The sequence below is a fragment of the Falco biarmicus genome, chromosome 4 (genome assembly GCF_023638135.1).
Source record: "Falco biarmicus isolate bFalBia1 chromosome 4, bFalBia1.pri, whole genome shotgun sequence".
Lineage (NCBI taxonomy): Eukaryota > Metazoa > Chordata > Aves > Falconiformes > Falconidae > Falco > Falco biarmicus.
In genome coordinates, this window is record NC_079291.1 from 59,100,112 (window position 1) to 59,113,907 (window position 13,796).

Genomic DNA, 13,796 nt, shown 5'->3' on the forward strand with positions numbered 1-13,796 from the left:
CAGACACCCACATACATTTAAGCATCTTGGTCTTTAGCAGAATCACTGTCCAGGATGTCCACAATCAAAGGTACAGTCTAGCTAGGTACCTAGCACTGTTTTAGGTGCCCTGGGATACTGGAGACATGTATGATGCAGGATCTACAAGACATCCATGCTCCCCTGGAGAGACGGCCAGAGGTCAGAGGGACACCCTACAGCATCTTGGCTGGCATTAGACACCTATGTGTAGTCAAGTGAACTCAGCCCCTGCATCTCAGCTATTCACTACAGACTTCTTTTAAAGTCTGTAGAAGGAAATGGGCACTGCTCCAGCAGAGTTCCTCTGCCCTGCTCTGGATGTGTCTTCTAGGATAAGATGCACCTACCTCACTTTTGATCCAGTGACTGTATTTACAAGATTCCCACTGACTACAGAAGGGCCCTGGGGAGACTGGCTCAGAAAGAAATTTCTACATTATAGCAGAGTACAGTATGTGCAGTCTTCAGATGAATCCCAGCTAGGGGGTCTAATGGAAGGAAAGTGTAATTTGCTCAAGGGAAAGTAGAGGTTAACAATTTCAGTCAATCAGAGTGGGGAAAAGAAAAGAAAAAGGGAAAAAAAAAAAAAGAGGTAATTAAACAGCAGAAAACCAGGAAAAATATGTAACAAATTGCTGGAAAGAAGTTTTAAGATGCAGACAAAACTGCCTCCCTGTCTTGAGCTGACATTTCAGCTAGACTGTGCCTTTCAGAAGATTCAAGAGTTAAAGACTTTACTGAGGTTCCTGAGGGAACAACTTGAAAATCTTATCTGGCCTCAATTCTTCCCATCTGACTTTGGGCACTGAACAAAGGTGTCTAAGTCAGAGCACAGACACTGACAGGGCTCCTTCTGTACTCAGTGGAGAGAGGCACGTTCAAAACATCCTGGGATTCTAACTAGGCTGCCATAGCTCTCCAAGGTCACTGAACTCTCTCCTTCGACACAGATGCAGAAGATTCCCAGCTTAAATACTGAAGCTTGCGTATTTGCACTAGACTAATTAACATAGTTTGCAGGAACTCTGAAAGACCCTGCACATATCAACATATATTTAAAATTTAACTCCCCACCACCACACACACAGTCCACCCACCTCAAAAAACTACTACAGAATTACTAGAAAGTGTTTTATTCTAACAGTTACTTTCTTATAGAAAAGACTGGCCGTGTAGTTGCAGTAAACACTGTACCGGGACACACCTTATAAGCAAGTATAGATGTTAGGAATTACTTAATGAAGACTAACAAAATCTTTACCTTAAACTGAGGTAATATCTATACTTAGAAAGAACATCCCAGCACCCAGCTTACATGGCACCATGCAGGGTCTTAACTCACCTTGCTTTGGAGAACAAGAATTTGCTGGGCTCGTCCACGCCAGCTGCCAGAATTGGTCAAGAGATTTTGAATATTCACATCTTCCCCGACTTCATTTGCTAAAAGCTATGAAAAAGGGATTAACATCAGAAATAAGGCCAGGCTTAAACACATGTGCTGGGGAAAGCAGAGGGAAAGCTGCTCTCTCTAGCAGTAAACACAAAACACTGTTATCTGCACATAGCGGCCTGCATCTGATATTCAGTATCTCATGTGTTGTAAGCTCTTTCAGATCATTATTACAATATAGATTGTTGGTGGGTAGGAGGAGTTTGGCTAACATGAATCGTTTTACTTGTTGAGGTAGGTAATTCAGTGATAGATTTGAATATTATTCTTTGCTTTTTTAAAAATAGGAATCCATGTTTTCCTGCTTGCCATAAGGAGTGTCAAATTGTACTGTTTAGCTGTATAGCCAAGTGTCAAACTGTGCTACTTTTGCAAAAAAAGAGGATTTCAAATTCATCACCAAGGTTTACTAAGCATTACTAACAGTTTTCAACATATGTAATTATTTTTGATACAATGAATACTTAACCAGATCTTAAACAGGAACAGAGCAGAGATATTGTCTTAATACACACCCTTGCAATCAGAGATTAAGCCAATCTGTCTTGCACAATTCTGACACAGCCATATTAACAAGAGCTAAAGTTAGTATGAAGAGCATTTAAATTATTTATAAAAAGGTCAGCAGAGTTCTATTTTTAGGACCATATTCTCTACTCTGATCTGCATTGCAGCTCTCCTATGCAAAGTAATGAAACAGAGCACATAGTAATGCTTCAAAATCCATGATGAATCAAAGAGGAAAAGGTTACTCTGGATGTCACTCCAACAAACTGTTTAAATGTGCTTTAGTTCAAGCACAGTCTTTAATCCCATTGACTTCCATGGGACTGAAGCCTACATTAAAAGTAAATACATAATTAAATGTTTTGGAAAGGAAGAATGGGCCTGAATGTATGCTTCAAGTCAATCACAAACCTATTTTGCTGAACCAGGACTTCCAAACCTTAAAGAATCTGTACCCATCATAGCTATAGAAATAACAGACACAGTCATTCAGCTATGGTGGCAGAGCATAAATCCGTGTGTCCATGTGCATACCCTTCCAATGCAACCACTGCATGCACACCTTTTCTTACCTCCTTAACGTTCACTGGATATATAATACTTTATTGGAGGCTAATCAAAGCTCAAAAGAAAAGAAGCCTCCTGATTTCACAAGCATATACCTCTTGCACAGGATCCCAGCCACACACTGCATCCTGCAACAGTACCTTTTGGATCATTCTCAGTTCCTGTTTTGTAGATTGGAGTTGGTTACGATACTCTATCACTTTAAAGTTGGCTGTGGTTAATTTTTCTTGCAACGCTTTCACCTCTGGACTTTCAGCCTTCGAAGAGAAGAATGTACTTGTTAAGAACAGAATCCTCAGCAAAAACCCAAAGCGATTCAGATCCACAGATTCATCAGGATCACTGAATCCCCTCCCAGACCCATGCCTTCCCTAAGGTTGGGGGTATAGGGGAGATATAAACAGAGCAGTTTGGTCACAAAACTAGTGACAGGGATACACCCTTGTCATAAGGAAACGGCTGTGCAACAGAAGAGAACTAAGTATCAGCTTCTGATTTCCTCTCTTCAATTACAATTCATACCAAGTTTCCTTCCGTCATCTTCAGAGTTGATTGCTCGATTCTTGCATCACCACCAAGAGAACGTATTTTTTCTACAGCTGTCTGTAGCTGGAAAAAATAGTTATTATAGAATGAATACAGTGAAAATTATACCTCCGTGCAATATTAATTAGCAAAAAAAGTTACATCATGGACATTTATTTACTCTAGAAAAAAAGACTCTTTCATTGTCCCTTTTTTTTAAACAGAATCAGTAGGAAAGCATAAATTTTTTTCCTGAAATGCTTCCCAAAGAAGCATGTGTTATTTTACTGTGAAATACCTTCACTGAAAATGCCTCTGAGTTGCTGAGATGGGGTAAGTTATCCAGACTTCTGGGGGATTTTGTCACCATAGGTTTATAAAATAAGTGTTTATATACATAAACGCAAATCCAGTACAGTACAGGATATTTCATAAAAAACACAGTTTTACTCAGCAGAAGAATGTAAAAGGAGAAACAACTACCTAACGCCCTATAGCTGCAATTTAGTAATAATGTTAAGGCTCTTCTTTAGCTGGTAGCTCTAAAGAAGCATTTCTCAACCCGTGAAGAACAGGTCTCCCTTATTGCTTGCCACAGCAAAGGCAGGCAGACACAGAGCTGCTCCTGCTCCGAACCATGTCCTGTGCTAAGGTTGCAAAGACTTCTTACTGGACGGAAGCGCAATGAATTTGGAGCTGGAAAAGGCCAGGAAATGTTGCTTCAAAGGGCTGAGACTTCATTCTTTGAGGTGGGTGGAAAATCTTGATTATTTCTGAACAAAAGAAATCTCTAAGGAATAGCTTCTTCATTAAAGTGATATCTGGGGAAACACAGAGTGTAACTTGGAGCCAGCTTCAATGTCACCCTTTCCTTGGAAGCAAATCAATGGTTAGGCCACCCTTTCTCTTCAGCTCATACACTTTCAGTCAATGGACTGAGAATGAGAAATTTCAGCTGCATTGGCAGCTTCTAGGTCTAATTCTAAGGAAGCTGTCTGTAAACATCCGTTTGCAGACTTTGTTTACATGTATCACCCTTTGCTAAGTGATTGCTCAATGGCCACACCTCCTTTTGTTTGTGGGAACATAGTCATGTTAAAACACTTCTGATTTACACATATTTCAGTTTTCATACAAGCAAAGAGCAAATATTTATGTAAAATAACAGTGTTTTCTACTGCTGAAAGTGCATACTGTGATGCATTTGTAAGGTGCCAACACCACAATTAATTTTGCAGATATTAAGGCATCTATCTAGAAGTAGGCATAGGTATGTGACTAAACTCACAAATCAAGACGTTCCTTGTTTTCAGTGTGGGTATCTGTACAAAGAAAAAATACACTCAGGGAAGCCTAACTTTCAGCTCTCTACATTACATCAAATGAATGGACTGACTGCAGACTCTGTTTTGTTGCCCACCCACAGCTGTCCAGTCCCACTCAAGGCATCTGAAGGTATTCAGCAGGCCTTCAGCTGCTGCACCAGGACTGCCAGTCCTGTCACATCTAACAGCCCTGCAGGGGCATCCGAGATGTCAAGTGGCATCTCAGACTGAACTTTCACACTTATATGTTGGCAACTGAATGGCACTTTAGGTGTCTTGGTTCTTTCTACAATCTATGGAAAAAGATGAGTGTGTCTAGACAGTGATCCAGCTTAGCTTAAGAGTTACTAAAGAGATGTGAATCACTGCAGGTTCCTGTCTGTGACAGCTCTTCTCTTTCATCATTCAACATTTTTCATAGATACCTCCCACTGTCAAACGTTGCTTTAATTTTACCCGTCTTTTCCATCTTCCTATAGTCCTACCAACCAAGTACAATCCAGAAACGCAGCCAGTGACCATTAGTTTAGAGAAGAGCCTCCCCAAATGAAGTTGTGAGAAAATACAAATGACTGATCAGGGCATGGTTCCAGTCGGGTTCACGCTGTGGTTCACCTTTACCTCAGATGGGACAGGTCGTTGTGTTTGGTTCTGATTTTGATGGTGCTGGTATCTAAAGAAAGATTAATATATATCTAAAGTGTCCATCTCTGCTTTGACCAAAAATTATTGCACCTTGAACATGTCTGTTTGCTTTGAGTTTGATTTCCTTTCCTGAAGCGTCTGCAGTCCTTTCTTTGGGGTCAATATCTGACGATATTTTAAGTTTCTGTTTGAATAATAGTCATTACGCTTCTGCAGTAGGGGGTTATAACCAAGCTGATTTTTCTTGAAATTATTCATGGCTTGCTACCCTACTTGTGTGATTCTGTGAGTCCCCAGCTACCCCTGGTATTTCTTAGCCAGCCTGCCAACTGTTTGACAAGATCTCTCTGACCAGAACACTCTGGATTTATGCAGGAGGTCTCAAAAATTTAATCTACCATTTCTTGATCTTTCAGGTAACTGGGGTACAATTCAGATAGATGCATGACTCATGATAGTAACTGACTGTGAAAGATGGGAGTCAAAATGCATCTGTCAGCATGATAAACATTACTGATCTATTTAAATGATGTCTTCTAGGGAAGCAAAATGCAGGAAAAAAGCATTAAAAATTATTCAAATTTTACCAGTATTGTGTAAGGAAGAGCAATAGTAGCCAACGAACAAAGTAAACATTGACATCAGGGCATCTAATTTGCATTTCAGCAGTCACTTGAGTAGAATTATTCCTGTGAAAGGTTAGCACATAAAAAAGTTATACTACACCAGAAAAATGAATTTGCCTGAGTGAAGATTTGCTGTCTTATGTGACATTGCTTGTTACTGTCTCAGTTCTGGAAGAATAGAGTGCTAATTAATTACTGGTATAAATAAGGTGGGAAAGACAGACAATGTTATGAAATTTGCTCCTCCTCACAAAAACAACAACAAAAAAAATCAGAAAAATATCATTGCCATACTGCTAGAAAAGTCTCTGTGCTTCAAATACAAGTGAAAATTCCTAAATGCTATTTCATAAATCTTTCGCTTATTGTAACTTATGGGTATCCTTTCCTAGCTCCTCCTTTCTGCAAAGGTGAAAACAGCTGAGGGCACACATCCCTCTCTCCTATCATGGACAGAAATTACAAGAACTCAAAGCAAGTGTGGATGTAAGAGCAAATTCAAAAAGGGATCATGAATCAAATTTTCTACAAATCCTCTAGCCCAAAAATTGGATTTCTATGTTTTAGCACATAAAAAGAAAATAAGAAAAATGGCTCACTTCTCTCTCCAGCTCTTTGACTTTGTTATTCAGTTGCTTCACTTTGGCTTTTTCACTCTCAGTCTCAGCCATTATCTCACGATTCTTTTTGGCCAATTCAACTATTTTAGTAGCTGCAACATCTCCAGCTAAACCAGACGTCCCTGCAAAGTATACATAAAAGCAAAGGACATATCTTACAGGCAAGATTCAGAATAGATGATGCTTTTGTTCTCTGTCCAGTGCACAATGTACTTTTATTGTCTAATCCATTACTCTCAGAGCTGTGCCAGGCACTGAAATGAACAAGTGAGGGAAAAGAGGCATCAGTGATTCCAGCTGGATTGCTTGGTCCTTTGAGTCAGCATCACATTATAGCTAGCAAAGCCATTCTACACTTAAGCAACAGCCACATGTCAGAAGGCCACAAGGGTGGTCGTACAGCATTACTACATAGAAAGGGTAGAGGTGTTTCCTCTTCACTGCTGTAAAGGACAGTTATCAACAGGGTTTTGTGGCATATTACAGAAAAAGACAACACTATTTTTGCTGGTTGTTTACTGCTGGAGGAATTGCTGAAACAGAGGTGCAAACTTTTCTAGACATCTGTCCTAAAAGGTCAGGCACACTATTACAGTTGTGTCCTATATAACATCCAGGAAATTTCACTGTGCCTATTTATATGTCCCTTGTGATAATACACGGAGCCTTACTGTATTACTCTTCTAACTGCTCCTTTAAACAGACAATTCATTCACCTCCTTATCAGAGAGGCTTTGATTAGTGTCACAAATAAAGTAATCCACAGGACTGGCTTGTGTGTCACTTCACTTTTGTTAACATCCCATAGGTGAAGAAAAGTTCTCACTCAAGTGCAAAATCAATATAATTGCATACAATGTCCACAGAAACCTCTACCTCAGCAATGAATATCAGCCTGCAATAACAAATCCTTGGTGGGATATACAAAGTTCGAACTCATCTGCTGTCATTCTTTTTAACACTTTCATCCTCCTTGAGTGCTCTGAAGTAATGATTTTCTGCTGGTACCTGTGAAGATTCTTCAAAAACCAGGGTGAAATGCAAAGATGACAGATCAATCAAGTCAATTCTGAGTCCCATAAAACCCCTGGAGACATTAAAGGGGCTATGCAGAATACAGCCAAGAATAGAATATATCACTATTTTAAAACCTTGTAGAGAATATTATTTTTAAAAGTATTTCCATTTTTCTCGCTCCTTTATCTGTGTTGCCCCTCTTATCGAGAGGTTACTTTTTCCTTAGTTTTCATGATAAATAACAGCTGCTAAGGATCACAGTAAGTACTAAACTAACCAAAAGCCAGGCTGGTGCTTCCATGTGATGGTCTTCAAATGCACGGCACACATTTAATCAAAGCTTTTAATTCCCAAGCATTGTAGGCAAGTCTCTTGCCACAACGCAGACAGGGAAGACAGAGGCATGGGGCAAACTGCTGCAAGCTAGCATAGCAGTCAGCCAGAGAAGCTGAAGCAGGACATCTGGCTCCTGGTCCTGACCCAGTAGTAGTAACTGATCATCACTTCTACATACAAGCTACAGATAGTTTGTAAGAATTAAGATGTAATTGAAGTGTTATTTAGTTCTGCCTATGGCTGGTTTCCCCCTTCTCTACTAGCCTGGTCATCACGGCTGACCTGAACAACAGTGGCACCCAGTGGAAGAGGTGCATCCTGCACAGTTCAGTTTCCAAAGGACACCCAAGCCACTTCAGAAGCTGGACTTTGCATTCGGCCAGCATCCTGCATGTGCCCTACTCAGGCAAACAAAAGGAGCCTGAATAAGGAATTTAACACTACATAGCAGAGAAAGCTGCAACATTGCTGTTTGATATTAACAGAAAGTTTTCCAAAATATGATTTCTATGAATCATCATTTTTTTGTGCCAATAATAGCAAGTTTGCAGATGATGTGTGAGGAACAGAGATCACTGTGTACCCCAAAAGAGCATTATACTTCTTTTAAGGGACATGACAATTATTAGTAACAATATTTTGCACCTCCGGTCTGACCTGTCTGACTACCAGTGGTCGTAATAGTATATAGCATTATAAAATACTATTATAAATAATTGTATTCAAATTTTGCATCTCATGAAACCGAAGGAAAGAGTAAGGCACAGACCTTAAAGCGCACATGCCATTCCCTGTGTAAGTGCTATCATGCCAAACCATTGTGAGGAACTTTCCTCTGCAAATAAAGCAATGAGACTCCTTACACGGGAGAGACATCAATGCTTAGCAAACTCTGCAAATGCAAAGCAGTGTCAGCTTAGACCCTTGCAAGTTTATGCAGCAACTCTGAAGTGTTGACTAAATCTATACCCAGGTGACTAAGTATTTTCAGAGTTCAAAGTCCAGTGATTTCAGTGCTGTTGTAAATTACTGCAAGCTCAACAAAACAAACCTCTCAGCTGAGAATTCTGATTCTTCCTAGCAGAAGCTTATTACAGGAGTGGAAACAAATCTAACCACAGTATGACTGAAATACTCCTTTTTAGCATAGAGCAGGTAAAGAGATGCACACGAATATTTCACTGCCAGGAGCTCACAACAAATCTTCTTACCTCTATTGTCATGAGCATCACGCAAACTAACATAGTGAGAATACAAAGTTACTGTGGTTACCTGACAAAGCCAATCTGTCCTCCTGTATTTTTTTCTGGAGTTGCTTTATTTCAAAATCTTTCTCTGTCATCAGTTTGTATAGTCTGCAGTTCTCATCTTGGACCTCTCGAAGCTGATCCTGGAGCTGCTCGTTCTCAACCTCAAGCAACCTGGGAAAAAATAAACCATCATGGCGAATGTCACTGTCATGTGCTTCAAGCAGATGCTTCCAAATATAATTAATTAAATGACTGTATGCTAGATGAGCTGAGCTTACTAGGAGTGAATTTACTGAATTAAGCAGGATATCCTAAGCCTCAGATCAGAACACAAGCTGATGATCTGATCTATTCAGTTAACTAATTTCTTCCTTAAAAATCCTGCACTTCCTTGTGTTGTCTGGGGCAAAACGTTACATAATGGGCACCTTTTCAGTGTTCTTGAGGTTACTGAATAGTCTTACCTCACTCAGTCCTACCTATCTGGTTCTTGAGAGGAAACCAGGCAGGCTCACCATCCAGCATCTGTGACATCCAGGCTTTACTTTCCATACTTACCGAAGACAACAGAAGTCAACAGAGCACGAACTACAAAAGCTGCTACTGAGGTTCCTTCTTTTAAAATGAATGCTCCATAGCAATTCACAAAAGACCAGTTCCCTGTGTCCTCATCTGATTTTCTTGGAACCCCACCAGCAAGGACTAGCATCAGTTTGTATTGTTAATGTTGCTTTTTGGAATTAATTTAGAAACAAAGAATATGAAAAAGCCCCCTGAAAGGCAGAAAATAGCCTTGCTTCTCCTGTTCTTCAGTGCATTTAGTAACATTTAAGGTTTCAGCTCTCTAAGATATGGAGGGAATTAATAACCTTAAATCTCTTTGCTATCCTTACATGATGGTTCCTCTGAATGTAAAATCTAGAAGCTAAGGCCTCAGGGGCCCCATTAAATTGAGGGCACTACTAGGGTATCCATTTTCGATGCCCCAACATTACCTGAGCTCTCTACGTGAGGCCAGCAGCCATGATGCAGGGTTCTTCAGAAAAATTCTGGCACCCAGGCAAAGAATTGACAACATTTCAGATAGCACTTGCCACTTGCAAGTCAACCCCAAGAATTATTAACATCCTTCAACTTTAGACATACCTTTTAGCCAGAATCCTCCAGACAGCAGCATTTCAGAGTAGCCATGAACCCGTCTCCATTCCCCAGAGAGGAAACCAAATGTGCTAAGAGAAGCCATACTGACACTGGCGTTGGCAAATATGTTTGTGGTAGAGGCCCTCCTGGCTCAAGTCAGAGGTTCCTATTCTGCCTGCCGCTGAGTTTCCTCTCTCCTCCCATCTGAGTTTCCTCATCTCCCCCTACTTGAGTTTCAGGGTGGGTCCCACTCCGTACCAAGACATGGGTGTCTCTGTGAGCAGCAAGCCAAACTGCACACAAAATTCACAGAAGGTCTAGTCAATACAACCAGTGCTGCCCACAGACTAGCTGCCACTGCCAGGTGATCTAAGTGTACTGATGAGGGGACTCCATTCATTTACCTCCACACAGGTGCTATTTGGGCTGCCCACCCATCCCCCAGCTGCTGCTGCTGAAGGGTGCAGGTCTCCTGTGTCCTATCTATCATTCCCACAGTATTCTGTGATTCTATGATTCCCATGTGGAAATTCCCAACATGCTACAGCATCTCAAATATCATTAGACACCTAAGCCAGCCAGACGAATTGGCCCCTAGATTGTTAGTATCTACAGTGTGAACCTGAGTGTCTACACTTTGGTGACTTAACCTGGAACGGAACCTTTGCTCCAGACTAGAACAGAAGTAGGTAGCTTGGATGATCACAGAGATTTGGATAAAGCCCAGTTGTTACAGTATATACGTGTGGCTATAGACATATCCCCACCCAGAGAAGTCTGCCATCTCAAGTCACCTACATAATTTTTATTCAAAAGGTTTAGTAGGCTTCTTGCTCCAACTGGACTTTGGAGCTTTTAAACGCACACTCCATATGTGCATGTCAGAATAAATGACCCCTTAAAGCACTGCCATAAACAGCACAGTCAATTTATGAGACAATTCACAATCCACAATTAAGAAATGCACTTCTGTTTCAAAGCTGCAAATCAAAGGGAGATCAAAGGCAGCTGTTTACAAAGGAGAAGAAAGAAAGGAGCAATCTGAGTAGAGAAGAGGCAAAACTAAGCTATTCCCACATGTACCACTCAGCAGTGAGCAACAAAACTGTGCAGACTTAATTAGTGACACATGGACAGAAAGATTTTTAACTGTTAGGGAATTAACACGAAAAAAAATTCTAAGCTCTTAACACACCTGATCAGCAATGTCTTCCTCAGAGCTGGCTTCCAAGTCTTGACAAAAAAGCACTTACAGTGGGATGGGCTACACAGAGCTGGAGTCTCCTTTGAGAAACCTTCACATTCCATCCCATAGTGACCCTAAATGTTACAAAGGAGCTAGCAGGTTCCACCCAAGAGGCTCAGCTACAGAAAGTCAGACAAAAGAAACAAGCTGCAGAAAGGTAACCCTTTTCACTCTAGTTGGAGGAAACACAGCCAGGTGAGGCCTATGAGCAGGGCCTGCGACTGAAACCCTGGTAAGTGTCTTTCCCAACTCTGTTACAGATTCTCCGTGTGATGGGGAGAGTCACTTAATCTTAAATATACCAAACAGATCAGGGAGGATAAAGTTACAAAAAGAACAAAACAGAAAGACAGAAATGTCAACTAACACTCGTCTAAACACAATTTGGAAGTAGGACGGAAGGAAGGAAAAACAAACTCCCAAGGCTCAGAGGAAGGGAGACTTCTGAGGGGAGAATGTTTTCCAAGCGCTGCTATAAACAACGCTGACATGCTGAAATCACTGCCAGTGCAGACCATATGGAGTCCGGTTATTCTGGAACAAGTTTCTAATGTGTTGTCATGGGAATACTGCAACGTACATCCTGGCGAATCCCTTCCAGAAGCAAATTCTGCCCAGATTTGATACACTCATAGCCACACTTTTGCTGAAGGCAGACGTACATGGGCAAAGGACGATCCAGATAAATCTGATACACCTGCCAGGCCAAATGGGGACTTTTAACAGTCAGTGCCACTGAAAACAGAGGTAAGTAATAGCACTTGAATTACTCAGACCTAAACTACTGAACTGTAAATAGTAGAAAACCATTAGAACTCTTGTGTACTCCACACGTCGGAGTATGCACACTGCACCAGCACCTGAGCCCCTCTCCTCCACCACCACATCTGAAGTACGGGAATCAGTCTCCCTCTCCATTAAAAAAAAAAATAAATCAGATCTTCATAGTAACCTTCTATGTGCTATCAGAACAAAATGTTGAAGGGAGAAGGACAGCTGGTAGAGGTCAGATCAGAAGCATAACTTGGCAAATCCCTCAGCAAAGCCATGCTGAGGGACCTATATGTGAAGAAGACAAGATACGATGCAATGGTGAGAGCATTGGTTTCTAGGTCAGCTGCCTGTTTCCACATAGACCTCCTTTGCAGCATGAACACCACATTCCCAGAAGCACCTGAAAGTTTCAGTGGTTCATTCCTGGGTTCCCTGCAACTTCACAGAAGCTCTGCTGCAGCTTATGCACTTGGGCATTTAAGGAAGCAATCTTCAGAAACAAGCTGAGCAGGGAGTTGCCCAGAGCAACTCAGAGGGAATATCAGCATTTAAGAAGTAATAAACCTTGGTTAGTGGCTTGATAAACTTTGGTAGAGGTGCCCTTCCCCACTCTGGATTCCGGGAGGGGAAACTGTCTCAAAGGTATACGGTTTTCCACCCATGATCTGTTGGTTTTGGCTGAGCTGCCAGCTTCTCCTTCCTGCCCCTGTATCACAGTACATCATGTGCTGGGGTAACACAGTACCCCATCATGCTGTCAATAAAACAGTCTGTGGGGCTAAAGCTGTAAATGAGATCACTGAAATGACTTGAGATAAAAGTACGCTTGCCCCAGAAAGTGAATGCAGTTTCCAGCAAACACTCATATGAGCACAGGTGCGAAGTGGGAAGCAAAAGCGGGAATTTCTTCAGCTGGCTTTACTACCAACACAAAGCAAATCCCTAACTAGCCAGCACTGTAGTAACTGCAGACGACTTTGGGATGTGTCCAGCTGGCTTCAGACCTGTTCTAGTGTGTAAAAAAAATATGAATTGAGTCAGAAGAAAAGACTGACTATATCCTAGAAGGAAGATAAATTATGTGAGCTGGGGTTTCAAATCTCTGCTTCAGTCAGTTGAATTATGCACTCCAGTCCAAAAACAAGAACAAGGGAGATCCATACCAGAATGTCTAATGTCCTGGTAATCCAGATACTACTCCAGTGGGTGAGACAAGACCCAAACCCCTGTCCCCAGTGAGGTTTAAAACCCTACTTTGTATAACCCTGTCAAGTATCTTAACCAGAAGGCAACTCCGTCTGTGAGATCCTCCTATATAGCTGTCTTTTGATCTACTGAATCAGGTTATATGGCAAAGGTAGCCAGAGGAACACACTGCACTGCCTTTGGCCTGCACTCATTTAGCTGCATTGCCCTTATTTGTCTTTGGAAATTACTCACGCAGGGAACCTGTTTGTTTGCAAGACTAGGCAGGAACTAACCAACAGCTCAGAGGATGCTTGTGATCCTGAATTACTGGATTTCATCAGATAGTACCTAGCTGTCCTAGTGTGGCAGTGTTAACCCCTCTGTCCTTTCGCTCTTCATTTGTGAAACACTGATAATAAAACCCACATCACAACAATCTAAGGATAAACATGTTAGGGACAGTGAGAGTCTTCTCCGGATAATGAAAGCCCAATATGTGAAGACAGAAAGTGCTATGTCAACTTAATAATATGAGTTTCACAAGGTCATACACAAAACA

General features: G+C 41.3%; 1 protein-coding gene across 1 annotated transcript in view; it reads right to left on the reverse strand.

Moving 5' to 3' along the window:
* CCDC13 (coiled-coil domain containing 13) overlaps positions 1-13,796 on the reverse strand; it is a 36,127-nt gene that overhangs the window by 20,622 nt on the left and 1,709 nt on the right. The window contains exons 4-8 of the mRNA XM_056338215.1: positions 8,912-9,060; positions 6,266-6,408; positions 3,068-3,154; positions 2,686-2,802; positions 1,364-1,468 (exon numbers count right to left, since the gene is read on the reverse strand). Coding sequence (XP_056194190.1) covers positions 1,364-1,468; positions 2,686-2,802; positions 3,068-3,154; positions 6,266-6,408; positions 8,912-9,060 — 601 coding nt within the window. The remainder of the gene's footprint in view (positions 1-1,363; positions 1,469-2,685; positions 2,803-3,067; positions 3,155-6,265; positions 6,409-8,911; positions 9,061-13,796) is intronic.